The 18,818-nt window shown below is 39.1% G+C and overlaps 1 protein-coding gene across 4 annotated transcripts in view; it reads left to right on the top strand.

Annotated features, from left to right (window-relative positions):
- Positions 1-13,350: 13,350 nt before the first annotated feature.
- Positions 13,351-18,818, top strand: part of FIGN (fidgetin, microtubule severing factor) — a 133,088-nt gene continuing 127,620 nt past the window's right edge. Inside the window, exons 1-2 of one of the 4 annotated variants that reach the window (XM_078070902.1) lie at positions 13,351-14,073; positions 14,847-15,016. Coding sequence is in view for 1 of the 4 variants with exons in the window: in XM_078070901.1 (XP_077927027.1) it covers positions 14,992-15,016 (25 nt within the window). In the remaining 3 variants the exon portion in view is untranslated. Of the gene's footprint in view, positions 14,074-14,846; positions 15,017-18,818 lie in introns of those variants that run through there. The other 3 variants (XM_078070901.1, XM_036071055.2, XM_078070903.1) reach the window with 3 other exon arrangements.

The raw sequence follows: 18,818 nt of genomic DNA, 5'->3' as shown, positions 1-18,818 counted from the left end.
TATTAGGAATTGTTTTGGGCTCTGATGACATTATAAAAATAACTTCAGTTCTTAAAGTGTTTAAAGTGTGAGGTAAAAATATGTGTGTGTAGGAATGAACAGGATTACCTCTGAGAACACTGAAGTTTATCACATAGGTGACCTCCACCAGCCATGGAATCCATGTCTAGCTGAGTATGAAGGCAGATAAAGGGATGTGGGTATCAAATGATGAGAAAATGTAGTTTTAAAGCCAGTTATGAAATGCTCTGATGAAAGACATAATGTTGGGACCAAAATATCTCTTCATAGTGGTCCCATGCATTTTATAGCTCTGTGCCATAATGTTGGTATTTATCAAATGAAGGACAAAAAGATCTTGAGAGGAGATTAAGTGAAGAACCACTAAGACAAGAAAGAACCCCATAAAGGAGCAAAGCCTTAGCTGTACCTAAGGATTGTTGAGTATAAGAATGTCACAGATCCTTCTCTACTTAAAGTGGGACAAGAGGTATCATTAAGTTTCAGGAAGGAGGGACCATACTTGTGTTATCTGCTAACAGATAATAGATATTATCTCTCTCTCTTTCATCTGCATATCCATGTACCAACGTATATGGAAAAGAGGAAAAGAAAAGAGGGAGAGGTGGGAGGAAAGAAGGAAGGGAGGGAGGGAGGGAGGGAGGAAGGAAGGAAGAGGGATAGACCAACCAAGTATAAATCAATCGATTCAAGCTCCTTGGAATTTTATAAGTGTGATTCTCACTTAAGAGTGGGAGTCATCTAGACCTATGATACCGGAAGAAGTCCTCAAATTTAAATGTGTTAAAGAATCATCACAAGGGCACGTTATAGGTAAATTCCATGGTTCTCCTCCAAAAGATTCTGATTCAGTTGGTCTGGAATAGGGCCCAATAACCTCTCCTAGATAGATCTAACATAGGGGGTTGACACCACACTTTGAGAAATGTTGCCTTAAGGAATTCTAAATACCCCTTCCAGCTTTGTGATTTATCTATAGGTAGAGATTTAGTTCTAGAGTTCCACATTTGTTTTGGTGGAGAAGGAGAAGTGCCCACTTTTCTAAAGCACATTAAAGTTATCAGAGATCTTGGAAACATGCTTTGAATTTGTAAATGTATATTATAATACATTATGTATACATATATAATTCTGCTTCAATTTTAACCTCAGACCTGAATAAATTCCACATTGCATATCTTTATTTTTTGAAAATGATGACTTTGATTTAAGAGAAAAAGTCAGTTAGAGGGAGGGAAAAAAAAAAGACAGATAAGAGAAAACAAAGAAATAGAAGGAGTTGAAGTCCCTTTTGATGTGTATCATTTTTACTTTAGCCAAAGAAAAGAGTGAAAACTGGACTATTGAAAAATTCACATAGTTTGAATCATGAACATTTCTCAAACAAATGAAGGAAAGTGAACATAAAAAATAGAAACACATCTGGTCTGACTTATTGTCCCCTCGTCCCCATCAATGGAATAAGGGATTGACCTTTGAAAAAAAGATGTAGTCAAGCTCTACCAGCTTAACCGAACAATAAACAAGGAGAACTCCGCAGCTCAGTGTTTCGGCTCTGCTTTACAGCATGAGTAACTTCAAATCTAATTAGGATGGGAAATTTTGCCCGAACAAGTCTGAGGAGTATTGAGCCATTTCCTAGCAGTCATGACACTGATTCTGGGTATGTACATACTAGAGGGAAGTTCAGCAAGGCACAAGGGCATGAAACACCCCTGAAAGTGCGAGGGACAAGAGGACGTAATAAAAAGTCCAAGGACTTTGGAACAAAATAGAACTGGGAATAAGTTCTATATAGTTTGGCCATTCGCTGGATTTCTGCCCTTGGTGCAAATTATTTACTCTCTTTGAGACTCCATTTTCTTACCTGAAAATAGAGATGAGAATAACTTTTTCCCCAAAATTATGTGAACTAAGTTAGGTAAAAAGCCTAGCTCAGTGGATGACCCATAACAAATTCATATTTGCTCATTCACAGAGATTACGTTTAGAATGCTGGAGACTCGAACACCCAAATAACAAGGGGAGAAAACATAATGGGGATGTTTGTTATTGCTTTGCAACTAAAATATCATCCAAAAACTGGTTTTAAATGCTATGCTGGCAAACTGTGTGGGAACAATTAATAATTGACTATTTTCTGAGAGGACTGAGATGGTTTCTGTCTCACGATTTCTTCCTCTCTAGCATGTGCACATGCTGGGTTAATAGGATCCTATTTTGAGACATCACCTGATGTTTCTTCCCCTGGCCGTCCTCCGCAGTTGTATCCAGTACCCTAGTGTGCCATTCGTCATCTTCCGGGGGAGGGGTAAGGAAGTTAAGGAAGAGTTAAGGAAGAAAAGAGTCAGCTTTGAATTCCAATCACAGAGATGAATAATCTTGAAGAGCAAGCAGGAAAAGACAAAGGATCTTGAGAGAGTACTTTTCTGAAAATTACAAATAAAAAGCGTGAAGGGTATGGAAGAAGAAAGTTTATGCCAAAAATCACTGAGTTGAAAAGGATACCAGATAAAGTAAAAGATTATTTTTGCAGTACAGAGAAAGATGAAAACCTCTGTCTCTGGATTGAAAGAAGGAGAAGAGATGGAACAGGACAGTGGGTGGAAGGGAAGGGCTTTGGGCATAAAGGGAGTGCAGAAGGAGAGGGCTGAGCTGTTCTATAGGCTTCTGCCCCCTTCCCATCCTCTGTTCTCACAAATGCCTAATCATGGTGCTAATCATGGTGGCTCTGTGCAATAGGATCAACAAGTGAGTAAGATACCGACAGGATGGGTTTGAGGACACACTCTCAGAGGGCAGACACCAAACATGGTGTGGGAAAACACCCGAAAGATTATGGAGCCTCAAGAGAGACGCAGATGGGCTGAGAGAATTTCAGAGGACAAGAGGAGATGTGTACTAACAGGACACCTGACCAGATGTAACTTGGATCATATAAGCGGAGGACCACACGGTACGATCGTAGTCATAGACGCCTACTGCAGATACAGCCGAGAAAAAGGATGAAGCACCAAGGCTGAGTAGAACGAATTAAACCTCAGTGAAGACAGGGTGTTCCTGTGCGCCATGGCCCCCATGCCCGAAACAGGCCCTAGAATGCCCCCCACAGGAAGGGAAAGATCAACGAAAGAAGAGACCTGAATTAACTGAGTGCGTCTCCAAAAGAGAATAGGAGAAATTGAAAAGACTGAGCTTACTTTGAACTAGCAACGTGACTAATTTCCGCACAGAAGTCAGAGAAAAGTTCCATTGACTTTTCATAGTTTGTGCCTACACTTTGTTGTTCTGCAATACTACATCTACTAGGACACGCAGCCAACACCGGTCTCGTGGAATATTATTACCATAAAAGTAGATTTAATGCATGTTTAATTCTAGAAGTAAATAACATTCAAGAACATCGCAGGAAAAAATGGAAAGGGGAAGTAGGAGAAAAGTTGCCATGTTGTGGCAACAGAGACACACATAACCTGCGTCGCAGTGTCTGACGCGAAGCACGACGCTCAGTTGTTTAGCTTTAAAAGGTATATTTATAATAATTAAAAGAAGAGTTTTTATTTTTGAAAACTACGTTTAGGTGGGGTATTTCTTAGAGTTGAAGTTATGCCTCTACACATTTTCAATGATTCAATATTTATCCTATGCCTTCCCCTCCCTCCCCAGTCTCCTCCCTCCGCTCCCCCTCTCCCCACCTTCCTTCTGGATGGTAAACATTGATAATGATCCTGTAGAAAATTATTTCAAGTAAAAGCTGTCGTTATTTGTCTCACTGTTTGTCAGTAAGTCTGAGTTCACTATCTGTACTTTGTCATCACAGGCAAAAGTTAAGTCTTTCTTTAAAATCCCCCGATTCCAAAAAATTTTTTAAAAAATTAAAAATAAAGAAATAGGGGCACCTGGGTGGCTCAGTTGTTAAGCATCTGCCTTCGACTCAGGTCATGATCCCAGGGTCCTGGGATGGAGCCCCGCATCGGGCTCCCCACTCTGCAGGAAGTCTGCTTCTCCCTCTCCCACTCCCCCTGCTTGTGTTCCCTCTCTCTCTGTGTCTCTCTCTGTCAAATAAATAAATAAAATCTTTAAAAAAAACTCTTAAAAAAATAAATAAAATAAAGAAATAAAATCCCCAGATTCCATAACAGAACTTGTAATGGCCCAATGTTTTGCTTCTTTTCTGATGCAACAGTGTCTATCCCAAATCATTTCTGTTGCGTTTTTTAATTCTCGCTTATCCCCAGGTGCTAAGAATAACAAGTTGGACTATCAGGGAGTACCTTAATTTTACCTCTTTCGCTGTTTCTCATCTCGGTGGACTTAGCTCCATTCACTGAATCATTCAACAAATATTTATTGAGGATCTATCATTGTGCCAGACCAAAAGCTTTATTACTTTAAATTTTTAAAGAAAGTTGATATTTCACTAATTTTTCTAGTATATTTAGCCAATCAGCGTCTCTATTATCTGTTTAAGTTGGAAAGCATTTAAAGATCTTAATTAATGTTCAGAATAATAGTTTCCACATCCCAGGCTCCTGATCACTCTTGAAATGGTGACCTCATACCTGTGCTATGAGCCTTTGAAACTTAGGAAAAGTAGGTTCTAAAAATAAGGATATAAATTAGACCATAAGAAACTGACTCATAGCCATATAGCTGGGCTACAGGGTATGACAAGTAAAATAGACTCTGTTGTTCATGTACCGGTTGTAATGTGCAAACACTTCAGTTGTGCCATGCAACAACTCCAGGGGGCACCATTCAAAGCAAGTGTGGTAAAAATGGGATTTCTGGCATCATACAGAATGGCGGTCCTACAAACCATTTTATAAACTCTGCCACCACCAACCACCTCTGCTCCTTCTTTCCTGATGAGAGAACTTCAAATTCACTTGTGTGCTTATCGATAGGTGACCCTTTCTCAGCACAGGGACTGACTTATGATTGATCTCAGCCAGTCCCAGGGGTTTCATCCCCTTGCTATTCATGGTTTAAACACAAAAATGGGACCCAATAATGGGTAAGAGTAGATCCCCTAAGGGCTTCTGGGAAAGCGTTTTCCCTAGACATGAAGGGACATGGAGAACACTCCTCTTCCACTGCATGTAGTCTCATCTCTAGTGATGTCTGAAGCTGTTGTGCATACAATGTGGAGGAAATGGCACTAAAATGTTCAAGATAGTAGAGTAGAAGCTGAGAATGGCCCTACTGACAAATTTCTACTGGAGGCTGATGAATTCCTTAGCACTTCCACTAGTGTCAGTGGTTCTTTCTTTTGTTTGCAACCAAAAGCATCCTTATTGACAGTCATGAATTTGGCTACTCCATTCATCAGTATGGAAATGGTAGGATAGGAAGGATCTGTAACTTCTTGAAGTTGGTGAGCAGGAAGTATAAAAACAAACCAACAAGGAAACGAACGAAAACAGCTTTCTGGTATTCCCAGATGTCTCACTACGGGATTGCAAGTCAGTGACTGAATTTACCAAGGACATTGTAAACATTCAGTGTTTACTGGTTACTATGGGAGGGTGGAAAGACAGGAGTAAATACACGAACTTGATTGTTTTTATTAAGTGAATTGGCTCCAATACTTGACCAGAATATAGTCTGCTCTCCTCAACCATATTTGATCCACATAATACCCTGGCATCCCCCTACGGGGTCATTCTTTCCACTCTTCCGTAACTCACATCCTGGTTTACCTCTACTTCTCTTCACCCTCCTTCACCCAGACAGTGATCATTTCATGAGTATCAGACCTCACTGGAAAACAAAAGATAATATTTATACTTAGTAACGATAGCTATTAAACTACAGCCCAGATAACTCCTATGCAGTACAACCCAAACTTGTCATTTTTGGAAGCTAATAATAACAATGGCAACCACCTTGAAAGGAGGCATTTGAGAGAGCATATGCGTTCTATTTAAAGATGCCTTTGTCTGAATATCTGTATACCTATGCTAATGAGAAAGAGTGACTTAGATTACAGTCTCTTTCTTGGCTTTACATGTTTTGGGAGTCACTCTTCACATCTGTTGCCCTCTAATAGGAAAGAGTACCAGAAAAGGGGGGCTTTTGAGTTAGAAGGCTCTAGTTAACCAGCACACCAGGTCACATGATAAAGGCTGGCCTGGCAGGGGTCCAATGAAGGGGATACTTCATAGATATTCTGTATGTCTTCACCCCAGTGAGGACTGTAAAGTATGGTGGAGCACTTACGTATCAGCAAAAAAAAAAAAAAAAAAAAAAAAGAAGGAGAAGAAAAGTGTGAAAAGAGGAAAGGTGAATGAAAATTACTATCTGGGAAAAAACCCCACAGTATTTAGGGCTCTCAGAAGAAGAATTTTATTTTTCTTCTTTTGAATTTAAAAAATGCACATGGCTTGTGGCCTTAAGGAGAGAAACACAGGAACAAGGCTGCTTTTGTACTCTATTAAGGTTGAGATTAAAGTCCCTACTGATAAACTGAACATTCTTTAAAAGTGACCAGAAGCAAACAGTGTCTGTTTGCCGCTACTTTATTACAAAGACACCACTGAGAATAGCTAAGAATATACTATTTGATCTTTAACAGGTTGACCAAATGATTGCAGTTGGCTCCAGTACATGAGATGCTTTCTGCAAATTATTGTTTCTGGTTATAAACCTTTATAATATCTCAGAATGAATTATGTATGTATTTCATGTTTTCTTTTCTGTTATCAGCCTTGATGTTCTCATTTCAAGTTTCACCCTAGCCTCCTAATAATGCAATATTGAGGCCATTCAGACACTAATTATGCCTCCGTGGCTTTTTTGAAATGACTAAATCAGCATCAGTTCTATAATTATCATTAGCAAGTTTGTATCAGTAGCTCACATCACTTGAAAAGCTCAACTTAAATGATTTGTGAATGTACTCATCTAATACATTGAATACTCTCTCTAGATACACACAGGTGCTTGCATATTGCTTTATGTAAAATAGAAAGCCTGTACATGTATATTGCATGAAATATATTTTCAATGCAATATTAAAACATTATTTCCATAGCTTGAAATATTAAGCTATACAGAGACACCCAAGATACCTGTGCTTTAAAAGCTCAGTTGGGGTGAGCGGTGTAAGGAAATAGAAAACTATTACTCATACTTAAGGCTAGGTCTGATGTCTTCCTCATTTTCAGTATGTTCAAATAGGAATCTGGCGAAGATGATTGACAGGAAGAAGTATCCAAATGCAATTCCTCTGTATTTTCATTGTGTCTGTTCTTGAATTATTGATATTGCCAGTAGTCATTTGCCATGAAAACAAATCAAGTTATGTATGGTAAGCACTTCCCTCAATGCAACACTTTTATATTTTAAAAACTGTTTACAGTGTGCCAATTTTATAATTGAAAACAATGGCAAACTGGTGGGGAAAATAACTACAGCAAAATAAAAGCACAGTGCAAATTAAAAATCTTAATTCTGTAACGAAATGCACAAAAGCTGTGTGGAAAAATATTACAGGAAAAAAAAAAATCCCACCAGCTACTGAGAGAGGCTATGAAGATTTCTTTGTGGCACTTAGAAGGGAAAGACTCACCTTAAACAGGAAAACCTGATAAGAATTTCTGAATTTAGGTCTCTTTAGGAATAGTGGGACATACATCAAAAGCTAAGCCATTGTACTTCCCAGTGCCAATCTTTTTTTTTTTTTTTTCACACCACCTAATACTAGATCCTTGTTTTGTACAAAAAAAACTTGTGCCAGGCTGTAGTATTTTATGACCTACATTATTACCCTCTGGGTAGTGAAATGATGGTGCCAAACTAATTATTGCTTTGTCTAATTTTAAATCCAGGTCTACGGAGATTAACAGCTTGCACATTAATTCAAAGCACCAACAGCCCACCTAACCTAATGCCGTTTTAAATGAATTAAAAATCCTGTTTAGGAAACTTTAATATACTTTAAATGAAGAAAATGTGCGTCTATATTTTTATTCAGTATATAAAAACCAAATTCACTTTGCTTATTTCGCTTGCTCAAACATAGTCCAGGGTGGAACTTTTCTTATCTTCAGGCATTACTTCTCTTGAAAATGAAATACCTGCTAAGCTAAAAGCACAGCCTGAGTGGAACTAATTGTAAAGTGGTGGTGGGGAGTGGCAGGGGGAGAGGGAGGCCAAATAATGAGAAGAAAGACTATAGAAAGACTACGTTCGGACTGAGGAAAAAAAACCCACTCGATTCCAATGTATTGTCCCTTTGTATATATTTGACATTAAATGAATGCCTTTAAACACACTGACATTTTGTAATATTACAAAATGAACGTGCAGTATTGGGCAATCAATACAAATAACCCATTTATAAAAAAGGCAAGGAAGCATATCACCAAACTCTACAAGAAGGATTGACAGTTTGAGGGACCAGAAAATGATAGACCATTGCAATCACTCCCCAGCCGGTCTCCCCGTTTCCAGTTCTATTAGCTGTATCTTCTTAAAGCAGGTCTCAGACCACATAAATCTCTTGCTTAAAAACCTTCCAGAGCTTCCTGTTACCTCCCCACTGAAATGCGAACCTCTCATCCAAGGAGTGAATGAAGTTCCTCCACAGTGTATCCCCAGTTCTCACTTTTTCCTATTTCCCCTTCCGTGCCTGTGTAAAGCAAAGGTTCAACCCAACTTGATTAAATGCTGTTTCCTGCAAAGGCTCTCATAATTTCCTTTCTCACTGCCTTTGTCCATGCCTACTTCCTCTACACCTCAGCTCATTAATTTCCTCAATAAACCTTTATTCGGGATTGTCACCATTTTAAGCACAGGTGGTGGGGGCGGGGACACAAAACCGAAACCAAAGCTGGAAGTTACCATGATTGCCTGCCCTCAGGGAACTTTACAAACTAACCGAGGGCTCAAACAGAAAGATACTTAAAACATGATGTTAAAGAGCAGAGAGAGAGAGAGAGAGAGAGAGAGAGTTTGAGGAGAGCCCAGGGGAAAGATGCTGAAGTGCTCCCCCTCCCCCAACCCCGGAAGGCTGGGAAGTCTTCTTGGAGGAGGTAAGTGCTGAGAGTCTGAGGGAGTTAGCCCACAGAAGAGGAGGGGAAACCAGAGGGCACAGTGAAAAGCAAGGCACAGAGGGGACAGACAACATGGCAAATGCAGACTGCAGACTACAAGCGGTTTGTTGTATTGGAGCTTAAAGATTGAGACTACAAAGACCAGGAAAACGGGCCTCTCCTTCATGAAAGAATCCGTATCTTCCTCTAGACAGACCCCCTTATGAGTCACTTATTCACTTTGAACTATATTTATCTGGCTTTATCCATAAAACGTTAATGTCAAGTTTCCTTTAAATCTTCTGCAATTTTTAGTGCAATACTTTTAACCACAGTAAGTGTGGTACTAAGTGTACTTTCTTAATGAAATTGAGAATCGTACAGAATCGGGCAGAAGCTGCAGCAAATACATGAACACTACCACTAGTCCAAGAGTGAACGAATATGTGCAATCCTCAGGTTGTTAGAAGAAAACACGTTTGCATAACCAAGAAAACATCTCAAGTGAACCTCTCACGGGATTTTCCACTTGTCTCTCCACGGTAGGGTTAGGTCGCTGAGGAGGTATATGGACCACACTAATACCCTTTGACAGCACCTGTATTCAAGTCTAATTCTAACAAATTGAGTAATTTTACTAAAATGAGGTCAAGGTCTTCACTGTTTTTTTTGGGCGGGGGAGGAAGGGGCATAAGAATTTTTTAGTATTCTTAGTTTAATTGAAGTACAAATGAAGATCCTTAAAATAAACTGCAATTTTATGCAAACATAAAAAAAATATCACACCAGTAATTCTATCATTGTAAGAGCTACTTTAGATTTTGTGAGCAATATGAAAAACAAGTGTAGGTCTAATAAACAGCTGGTAAGTCCTAGAATATTTTGGAAACACGATAGTTTGGAAGAGGATATTACTACTTTAATGTTGTATTAAAATAATTGACTTTGAAACTAAACAGCAGAATTTATAAATTAAATTGAATTGTGTTTAGCATTTCATGAAAAACTCAATATTATAGCCCCCCAAACTTGTTTTTGTCTTTGAAATATCTTGTCACCCCCATCCTCTTATCTTTTCAGTGCTCTGTCTACCCTTATCTTGTCCTTCTCTTTTCTTCTTCCATCACCTAGGTAAACATCTTTGTGTCTAACCTGGGCCAAATTACCCTTAGTCCAGGCATACAAGAATATGGTCATCTGCACAGTCTCATTCAATATCACCTTGCTTATTTCTTTACACTTTACTTTGATTGTTGTTGCTTATATGTGTCCTGAGAATAAGAACACAAAAGTAGAAGAATCTTTCCTCCCTGAATTAGCTTGAGAGGAACATGTGCGTGTGCGTCCGCACACACACACACATACACACACTCCTCCCGAAGGAAAAAAAGAATAGTGATGTTTATTTTTTTTTAGTTTCTTACAAAGCCCGAGTTAGACTATACTGTGTGTTAGAAATTCATTATATTTGTCCTTTCTACATTAAAAAGAAATTAAAATTAAAAAAAGAAAGAAGCAATGCGCTTACTGCAGTGGGAAATAAATGAGTCTGATCAGTTTTTCACTGAATTAACTGTTTTCTTGATTAGCCAGTCCACTTTCTTTAAAGACTCAATTTCTTATCTTCATGTCGTCACAAGTTTCATAAAGTACATTGTAGAGATGGATGTCAAGTTACAACCAGAAACATTTCTTTTGAATAAAAGTTTTAAAAATAAATATGGATAGGATATAGTGACTATTAAAATGTTAATCATACAACATCATTAAAGATAGTTTTATTAAAACAACAAAAACCATAAACATTGTGCTAATTTTACAAATAATGCATCTTTTTGAAAAAAAAGTCATTTCATCTTTCTTTGCAAAAAAAGTAATTGGAGAGAAGCAAACTTTATCCATACCTTAAAAAAAAAAAAAAGCTAGAAATAGTGGGGTGACACACTCCATAATGGATCTTATTAGTCATGCAAATCCCATAATATATATTCTATTACGTAAACATTTTTTTCTGGAGTATATGCAATTTTGGACAATTTTGAAATGCTGTGTAAATACATGCAGTGCTCTTTTGAATAGTTTGCTTTTCTTTGATTCCAACTTAATTATATACATTTGTATGTTGAATGACAAATTTTATAATCTGTATTTCAAATGAATATACAAAGGAGTTGAAAAAAGTACTACTTATCTATTAATAAACTCCTGCTAACCACATTTTTTCTTGCCCTTTTTTAAAAGTAGAGCTTATTTTGTTTTAGATATTGAAAATGAATTTCTTTAAGTTGAGCATGAAAATATATATTTATAATATATATATATATATATTTTTTTTTACTCAGTGGATATTCTATCCTATATATTTTATTTGGCATTTTGGTTTACATAAGGAACTGTAAATTCAATATGAGGAATTTAGTGTTAAAGGTTGATGAGCTTTGAACTTTTTTTAACAAACAAGGACAGAGCAGTTTTGCTTGAATTGCACAGAGCGTCTGCTGTGTGTCCAGAGGACTTCTCGTCGTCATTCTCCAAATGGGCAATAACTGAAATTATAAGTTCTTCACAGTTGTTGTTTTTTAATTCATCTGTACTCAATCCAACAGTGACCCATAGATATTTTTCTACACTTATTTCTTTGTGGTGAAATCCAATGGGCAACTTTTCATAATATCATTTTCAAAGCTATCTTGTAAAACATAACTAAAGGGGCTCCAGTGTTCTCTGTTACATCAGAATAAAGTTCTTCTGTTTTATTTTGAAGCCTGGTTTAAAAAAATGCACAGAAAGGTCAAATCCATTCCAAATAGAAATCTCATTCTTTAGAAATATTTGGTAAGATCTTGAATCACTTCCTTTTGTCTTTTAAATTCTGTCATCTGCCTAGATTTAACTAAAATAATTTTTCTTTCTCATTGTGTTAGCTAAATGCATCCATTCAATGGCTATCCATTCACAGGTAAGAAAATCACAAAAGGAGAATGAAATTAATTTCAAAGTATATATGTGGTATCTTTTAAAAGCTGCATTTCATCATCTGGAGACCTGCAATTTAGTCTATTAAATCTATAGCAGAGAAGCAGGGGGGAATGTGAACACCCGTTATGAGGAGGGTCAGTCCTAAACAAGTCTATTTTCGTTGCCAACCTTCAAAGGTAACATTCTCAGCTTCATGGGCTCCTGGTCGAATATATAATTTGCCTCTTTCATTCTTAGCTTAGTTGCAATGGAGAGGACTGGATGTCCACCAGGCCAAAGTATAAACTTACCATTTATCTATTAAAGTCTTATTTAATGAAAACGAAGAGAAATTATTACCTCACTCACTCTCTTGCTCATTACAATTCCTAAAGAACTTTGCCGGGCACATTATCTCGTAGACATCATGATCAAATGTTATTGTTTGCTTTATTATCTCAGTTGGATGGTTGGCTAGTCTAGAATGAAATAGGTTGAAGGCAATCCTCGCAGCCTAGAAGTCTGAATGAGGTTCCCATTCAAATGATCCTGGTTGTTTGGGGGTGGGGCGGGGTGATTAGTAAACCAACTGAGCTTACACTGCATAGTAAGCGTCTGGATGCAGCACATTTACATCTAACAAGAGACCCCAGAAAACGTGTGTGTGTTTCTTAAACCTTATGTTCCGAACAAAAGGCTATCTCAGCAACAGACAATCAGCACTGCATTGCTCCCTGGGATGCGAGCAACACACTCAACTGCACATTTCATTCTTCCTCAGCTCCCAGCACCACAAAGCCCCTACTCTCTTCCCACTCCTGGGTCCCCAGCTTGCTCCAAGAAGGGGGTTGGGAAAGCAGGAGCCTAACGTCTATGCTCGCGCACCAGCAGCCCGCACCGGGGGCCCCCAGGCGCTGCTTTCCCCTGCCCGAGCCGCCTGGGGGAGGTAGGGAGGGGAACCAGGGAAGCGCGAGAGTGGACCGCACACCTAGACACTTATGATTTTATTTATTCACAAGGAGGCGGGGGAGGGGAACCGGCTTAATTCGGATTCTCCCCCCCCCCCCCGAAGTTGCCTCTTCTTAGCAGATAAAGTCATTTTCTGGCTGGTGCTGGGGGCCCAGGGGAGAGTGCGGGTGAGGTCCCGGCTTCTCGGGGCCAGATCCTGTCCTGTGTGCGGAGTCCTGGGGGGTGGGGAAGGGTGGACTGGCCGCAGCTGTCGAGAGGGCCGGGAGCGGGCAGGGAGGGGCCCGCGGGCGCGAGAGCCGCGCAGCCCTGTCCCGGGCCCTCCCAGGCTGGCTGCGGCGCGCAAGGGCCGGCTGGTCACGCGTGGGAAAGAAAGGCCCCTTCCCTCCCCCCACCCCAAGGCATTGCTCCCCCTTCCCCAGGCTGGGCCACCGGAGAGCGCGGGCAGGGAGAGCTCCGGATCCCCGCGCGCGTAATCATGACCTCGGGGCCCCCTCCGGGCCGCGTGAGCGCGTCGGGGAGGCTGGGCGGCCGCCGCGGCCCCGGCCGTGTAACATGACCCGAGCGGCTGGCCGGCCAGCGCGGCGCGGCCATTGAGCCCTCCCTGCCCATGAATCTCTGGCGCGTCTCTCGCTCGCTCGCCCGCTCGCCTCCCGCCTCCCTTTCTCCCCCTCCAGCTCCGCGGGCTCCGTGCGCCTCTCCCTCTCCCTCCCGGTCCTCCCGCTGCCCGTCTCTCTCCACTGCCCGCCTCTCGCCACTGCCTCCCGTCTTCTCTCCCTCTCGGCAGCCTCGGTCTCTTTCTCCCTCTCTCCTTTGAAAACTGATCTTTGGCTCTTAGTGTGAAAGTGATTTGAATTTGGCTCGGCGGCGCTCTGCGCCTGCGCCCAGCCTCTGGCATGCTGGCTCCTTCCAAGCAGCTGTTTTGGGTTTGAAATTCCAACATGGCAGAGGCTGCAGTCCGTCTTCCCTTCAAAAACTTGGAATGATTTCAAATCATAGGCACCTTCACTTAACCCTAGCTTCCATTCATCAGCAAACACATCGGATCGATGATACGCTAACCTATCGGGTTTTCGCTCCGCGCATTCAGGTAAGAGGAGCTTCGTAGTTTTCTACCATCTGTTTAAATTTGTTTTTGTTTTTGTTTGTTTTATTTTTTGAGACTATAAATAAATCCAAGACCCGTAATAAAAAGAGATCTTCGAGTTGTGCCGTAAACATTAAATTTAATTTGCATTCACTTCTATTCTGTACGCCAACCTGCTGTCTAATTTCTCTGTACAAAGTAGCCCTGAAACATTATAATGCATATTTTTGCTGCTTAATCATTGTAACAATAGTATTGGATTAAGAGTTCGCGATAGCAAGAATCTCGTTTTCCGCTATATTGGGCTTACTTACTACTATCTTTTTACTTCAAAAATAAAAAATAAGAAAGCGGAGCCATAGGGTGGGGCTAGACTTTCTTCGGGAACTAACTTCTAAGTAAATAAGAAGTGTAAATAAGAATCTTGCACACACAAAAAGTTGAGGTTAAATTACAGTCTCGTGGCTGGGGGAACGTGAAAATGTCAGAAGATCGGTTGCAGAAAAATGTAAGCACATCATCTTGGAGGGGGTACAGCGTGGTGGGCGTATTGTTGGCAAGGAACGGGAGAGAAAGATGTATAATTTAATGGTATATACAATCCACTGATCCTATTACCGTCCTCCCCGGAGCTCTTGTTAGTTTCAATGGGAGTGAGTGAAATTGACATGGACTTGCATTCCTGGTCATGTGCTTTTTTTCCTTTCTTTCTTCTCCTGTGATCTGAGATCCCCTTTTTGTTGATGTTGCTTTCCCCCTTAATTATATGCATGTAGGTTAAATGAATACCTGACGAAAGGGCCCACGTTTCAAGGCAGTGACATTTGATAGCTGAGAGGAAAAGTGGCTTTAATGAAAAGCAACCTTTGGAATTCCTGCTTGTGAGAAATCCAATTCAGCTTTTTGTGCTGCCAGCAAGAAATGATCAGTAGCACCAGTGTTTATGGTATGTCAGTTTTGGAATTTACTTCCTTTGCATCTAAATAGGAAAGACAAATTACATAGCATGATAAAAACCATTGAAGACTCTCCTTGGGAAGCAGATGCTCATGATATATAATTCCTTTAAATATATATATATGTATATTTTAATCTGTCAAAATGCTTGTTTGCTTTTGCTATCACTTGTTTATATTTCAGTTTTGATTAATAGATTACTGGAGTCCACTTTTATCGATTTTAGCGGTAATCCCAAAGTTTCATGTTACTAGTAATGCACTATATAACCGCTGAAGTCAAATGGTATGTAAATTAGTTAAACTCAGTGTGGGGTTTTTTGGGGAGGAGGCTGGGTGGAGAGGGGAGAGGGCGGGAGTGTGGGCAAAGACTGCTTACTAATGAAAGTATATAAATATATATGTACACACACAAAACTGGATAAATTTTTTTTTTCTCAACCTATTAATGCAATTTGACTATCTGCTCTCTGGATGATTACACTTTGTGGAGTAATCAGTTCCTCTGAGTGTGGTTTTTTTGGGTGAGTGAGTGAAGGGCTATCTTTTACATAAAAATAAAATATATATAATATTTTAATTGCTTTACGTCTTTAATGCCTTTTAAGGAACAGTGGTAGTTTTTTTTTTTTCCCCTTGCCATTCACTTGTCTGCCTGTCAGCGCTTTTTACTTTTAACCTGTGACAGAATTAAATAATCAAGCACTGAAATTGACTTTGTTTGAAATCGCTCTTTCCTCTTTCTTCACAAAAAAAAAAAAAGGTCAGATAAATAGAGTGAGAGGGGGTTTTCAATAGCTCTTGTGACCGTACCGTTTGTACACTTTGTGATATTCAATTAAGACTAAGAGGGAACAACAAAAAGATGTTAAAAGTATTTTGCATAACCACAGGATATGTCCACTTTATACTGGTTTGGGTTTTTGTTGTTGTTGTTGTTTGTGTGTGGTTTTTTTTTTTTTTTTTTTTTGGTTACCTTTACCCCACCACCATGCATTGACCCTGAAAAGAGAGAGAAGGAAAGGGAGAATATGAAAGAAAGAAATAGCAGTGGGGAGAGCTGCCAGGGGTCTGTAATGTGGCCGTGGTTACTGCTCTCTCATAACACAAATGTGAATACAAGGAAAGGCACTACCGGAGCCGTTGCGCGACATCCACTTCTGGTTGGACTCTGGTGACTATTGAGCTAAACACACACTGCTCTCACACGATAGAAAAGGATTTGAATTTTGCATTTGGAACTTGTTGACTTTGAAGCGATCAATAAGAAGACTGTTTATTTTAGATGCACATAATTTGCCCTGAGAAATGTTTTAAGGAGGAGAGAGCACAGCTTTTTTTCCCCTGGAGCTGTTGGAGCGAATGGGATTGCCAGATGGGCGATTTCCCTCTGTGATGTTAAAGCTGTAATATATATTCAGAGCAGATTGGGCTGCTGCCTGTGATGAGGAGGATATTACATTTATAAATTTTAAATCGGAGCTCGGACAATGTGCTGAGAGCAGAAATTGGATGGTTTGACTGTTCACCGTATTGATACTTAAATGTGATTTCTGAGTAGTAGTAATAATAATCATTGCAATAATATGTAAAAAACACATTGGGGTAGGCAATCATATAATTCATGACATTTAACAGCAGATTTAAGTGTGTAAATTGCCCCCCTCCCCTGTCTCTGCTTACTATTAAATAATAGTCATGTAATTTATTTCTCTGTGTTTAAATGCTTGTTGTGCAAATTATGGTCACTCAGGAGCCTTATCACACACTAGAATTCTGGGGAGGAAAAGTTTATATATATATATATACACACACACACACACACATATATATATATGTATATATATATGTATATATATATATAAAGTAGACACTTGTGTATATGTATAAAGTGGCATTAGTGGTTCCTATTTTGTAATTCTATCACTCTGATTATTTTTAGATTTTGTTTGTCTCAAACGTGTGGCCTAAAGGAACCAGAGTTACAAACCTAAAAGGCTGGAAAGTGGGCAAGTGCTCTCACTCTGGCAGCTCTGCTGTTGCAAATTAAAAGTGTGTTGTGGTCAGGAAATGAAAGCTACAATGTCTCTTTTGAACAAGTCGTTTATCAAGAGAAACATCTATCAGGGACTGCCTTGTCACATTGATTCTCTAAAAGTTAGGTCCGAGGTGGAAGCTGCTTTGATGTTTTTGATCCTAAATTTAATACAACAGAAAAAAAGCAAGGATATTATGGCCAGAATAGATTAAAAAAAAAAATGTTTCCTGGAACCAACAAGATCTATTTATTAGTACTGTACTATGTGTGAAGTTTTTTTGGACAGAAGAGTTGAGAGGTTGAAGGGGGAAACCCTAACCTTTATAAACTGGTAGTTGTTAAATATGTATTTATAGTACATTCACATGGTTCTGGCTTCTTGGTTCACATGGACATTTGGAAAATAGATCGTTTTAAAGGGAAAATTATTTTGAGAGGGTGTTTTGGAACAATATGCAGAGAATCAGAGTTTTCATTCATTCAAATTTTAGAGTTGCCCTCTTCCTTTCATCCTCTCTTTTAGTTCTTTACTGCTGTTTCCTCTCATCATTATATGTGTGACATATTAGCTTTTCTTTGGGAAAGAAACATTTTTTTTTTCTATAGAAACCATTTCCCGAAACATGCTTGCTCACATCATCTTTATTGTTTATTAATTGTTCATGTGGATAGTTATCAGGGTAAACTACATGGACTCACTCAAGTCGTTTGGAATTCCAGCCTGAAAATATAGGTAGGTAACAAATAAATTACATGCCATGTATTCTTGAATCCTGAATATGTTGCATGCATTATTCAAATTTTAAAAGGTATTGTTAAGAAAATGACCAATTAAGAAAATTTTTTTTGTGAAAGCAGTTAAAAGCAGCCTGCTTCATTTTGGGAGGCAAAGATAGGAGAGAAGTGTTCCTTTGAAATAGTTTTTGGATACTTGTCTTATACTGCTGTTGGTTACTTGCTCTTTCATATAGATCTCTCAACAACTAGGCTGATAGACCACGAAGAGTGTGGTGGGAGTTTTGGGAAGTGTAATACTTGCTAATTAATCATGTCTGAAATGAAAGAATCATAGCAGGGTAATAAAGTCTCATTGTTGTTTTCCTGGAAGAGAGTAAGACTTCTGTTTGGAAGCTGTGTGTGTGAGTTGACTTCCTTTTTCTCTTCTCTTAAAAAAGACAGTTTATAGGGTCTCTTTAGAATTATTTCAGGAACCATTTTTGGGGGGAGGGAGGGCAGAGAATATTTTTCTTTCTCCTGACTGTACCAAATCAGTGGTATTCTTGAAATTATCTCTGGTATCTTCTGAGTGAAAACATAGATATTATTATTATTTTTTTTCTTTAGTTACATTAAAGACTCCAGTGGCTGAGGTTCCAGTACTTGGTTGTGGTTTTTTTTTTTTTTTTTTTTCCATAAATAGAAAATCTTTTTGTGGTTTTTATTCATGTTAGGTAGGAACTTTGAAAACCTGTTTGTAGGCAGGTACTTCTGATAGACATACAAGAGAGCAGAAATTTTATTAATTACTTTTAGATAGTGTAAGAGTATGACCAGAGGGGAGAAAAGTAGTACTTCCAAGAATTGATAGAGAATATCTATATTATAACTTGGCATTTCTCAGATTGTTTAAAATATTAGCTACTTGAAAAGACAAATTAGTGATATCACTATAGGCAGATTATTTTTTTCCTTAGCTTTGGTTGTTACCTTTTAGATTTTATTATTTTGCTTAGTTCACGCATGGGGACAGATCC

This window comes from Halichoerus grypus, chromosome 4, assembly GCF_964656455.1.
Source record: "Halichoerus grypus chromosome 4, mHalGry1.hap1.1, whole genome shotgun sequence".
Lineage (NCBI taxonomy): Eukaryota > Metazoa > Chordata > Mammalia > Carnivora > Phocidae > Halichoerus > Halichoerus grypus.
Note: the sequence above shows the minus strand (reverse complement) of the source record. Positions and strands in the feature narration are given on the sequence as shown.